At 32.9% G+C, this 1472-nt stretch overlaps 1 protein-coding gene across 1 annotated transcript in view; it reads left to right on the forward strand.

Moving 5' to 3' along the window:
* Window positions 1–1035: 1035 nt before the first annotated feature.
* LOTGIDRAFT_158455 (hypothetical protein) overlaps window positions 1036–1472 on the forward strand; it is a gene marked incomplete at both ends in the record, with an annotated part of 3283 nt that continues 2846 nt past the window's right edge. Inside the window, one exon of the mRNA XM_009051611.1 lies at window positions 1036–1396. Within this exon, the coding sequence (XP_009049859.1) occupies window positions 1036–1396 (361 nt within the window). The remainder of the gene's footprint in view (window positions 1397–1472) is intronic.

Consider the following 1472-nt stretch of genomic DNA (forward strand, 5'->3'; position numbering starts at 1 on the left):
CTTGAAATATTACCAGTTGTTGTCGACGAATACAATAACAAAATACATTCGTCTATAGGTGTGACGCCATCGCAAGCCTCTAATAACCCGAATATCATAAAGTCCGTCAACACTCGAAACAACTTTGAAAACGAGATTAGCAATTTGAATATTAAACCCAAATTCAAAGTTGGAGATCGAGTTCGTATTTTTAAATATAAATCATTGTTTCAGAAAGGTTACGTCGGCTATTGGACTAACGAGATATTCATCGTTGATAATGTAAACAACACATCACCTCCCACGTATGAATTGATCGATCAAGACAAAGAACAAATCATAGGAAGGTTTTATCAAAATGAACTTCAAAAAACTGACTTTTAAAAATGAATCTCGAAAATGAAGATTTAGATGAAAGGTTAAGAAATTTAGATGTCGACAAGCATTTACGCTCTCTTAAATTAAGATTTTTTAAATTTAAATGTAAATTTATCTTCAAAATATTATTGAATGTGTTTTATCAGAATGTTATACAAGTTTTTTCAAACACAAACTACGTATATATTTCGTCAATTGGGTCTTCAGCAATACTTTCCGCCTACTTCGAAAAACACCTAAAAAAAAATCAACTTAAAAAATGAATGCGTTTCTCGATAAATACGGAAAAGACACGACCACAAATTTTCAACTTGTGAAATGGGCCAAGGAGTTGAACGTCTCGCCGTTTTATTATTGCATGCGAGATGAAATTGATGAACTGAAATACAAGAAAGGTAAATTTTACGCCATCACAAACATTCACACGTCGGATCAAAAAGGAGTTCATCACTCTGCTTTTCACAAAGATTCTTCGAATAACTTTTATTTCTTTGATTCTTTCGGTCTAGAACCGACAGAAGAGATAACGAAAATGACTAGCAAACCAATCAAATGTTCTACGTTTCAAATTCAAATGCCAGGACAAAAGCTGTGTGGTCAGCTGTCGCTTTGGGTTTTATATCGGTTGAGTTTAGGAGAAAAGTTTGAAGAAATTATAATAAATTTAACTCAATAAAAATGGCAAACAAGTTTGGATTAGGGTCTTTACCTCTAGAATCTAAAAATCCCATGACGACGTTTATAAACAAAGCGAAACCTTTTTTCGTGGATCAAATCGGAGACACCTTACAAGGGGATATCGATATGAACAATTTCAAAATAACTAAATTAAAGTTTCCAGGAAACGATAATGATGCCGTGAACAAGAAATATTTACCGGATCAAATAAACGCAATTCAAATAGATAAGGACCATGTTGAAAATAGAATAACTGACGTGAAAAGATTCATCAGACGAAATATTAAAAATCTTGTGGACGAACCCAAACTACAACAAGAGTTAACGAGTTTGAAACGTCTTATTCAAGTGGATAAAACAAGTGAGTTGATATCTAAATTAGACGATAAGATTACGAAGGTAAAAATAGACGTCCAACGTTAATAGACAACCCAAAG

Source organism: Lottia gigantea (genome assembly GCF_000327385.1).
Source record: "Lottia gigantea unplaced genomic scaffold LOTGIsca_17, whole genome shotgun sequence".
In the NCBI taxonomy this organism is placed as follows: Eukaryota; Metazoa; Mollusca; class Gastropoda; family Lottiidae; genus Lottia; species Lottia gigantea.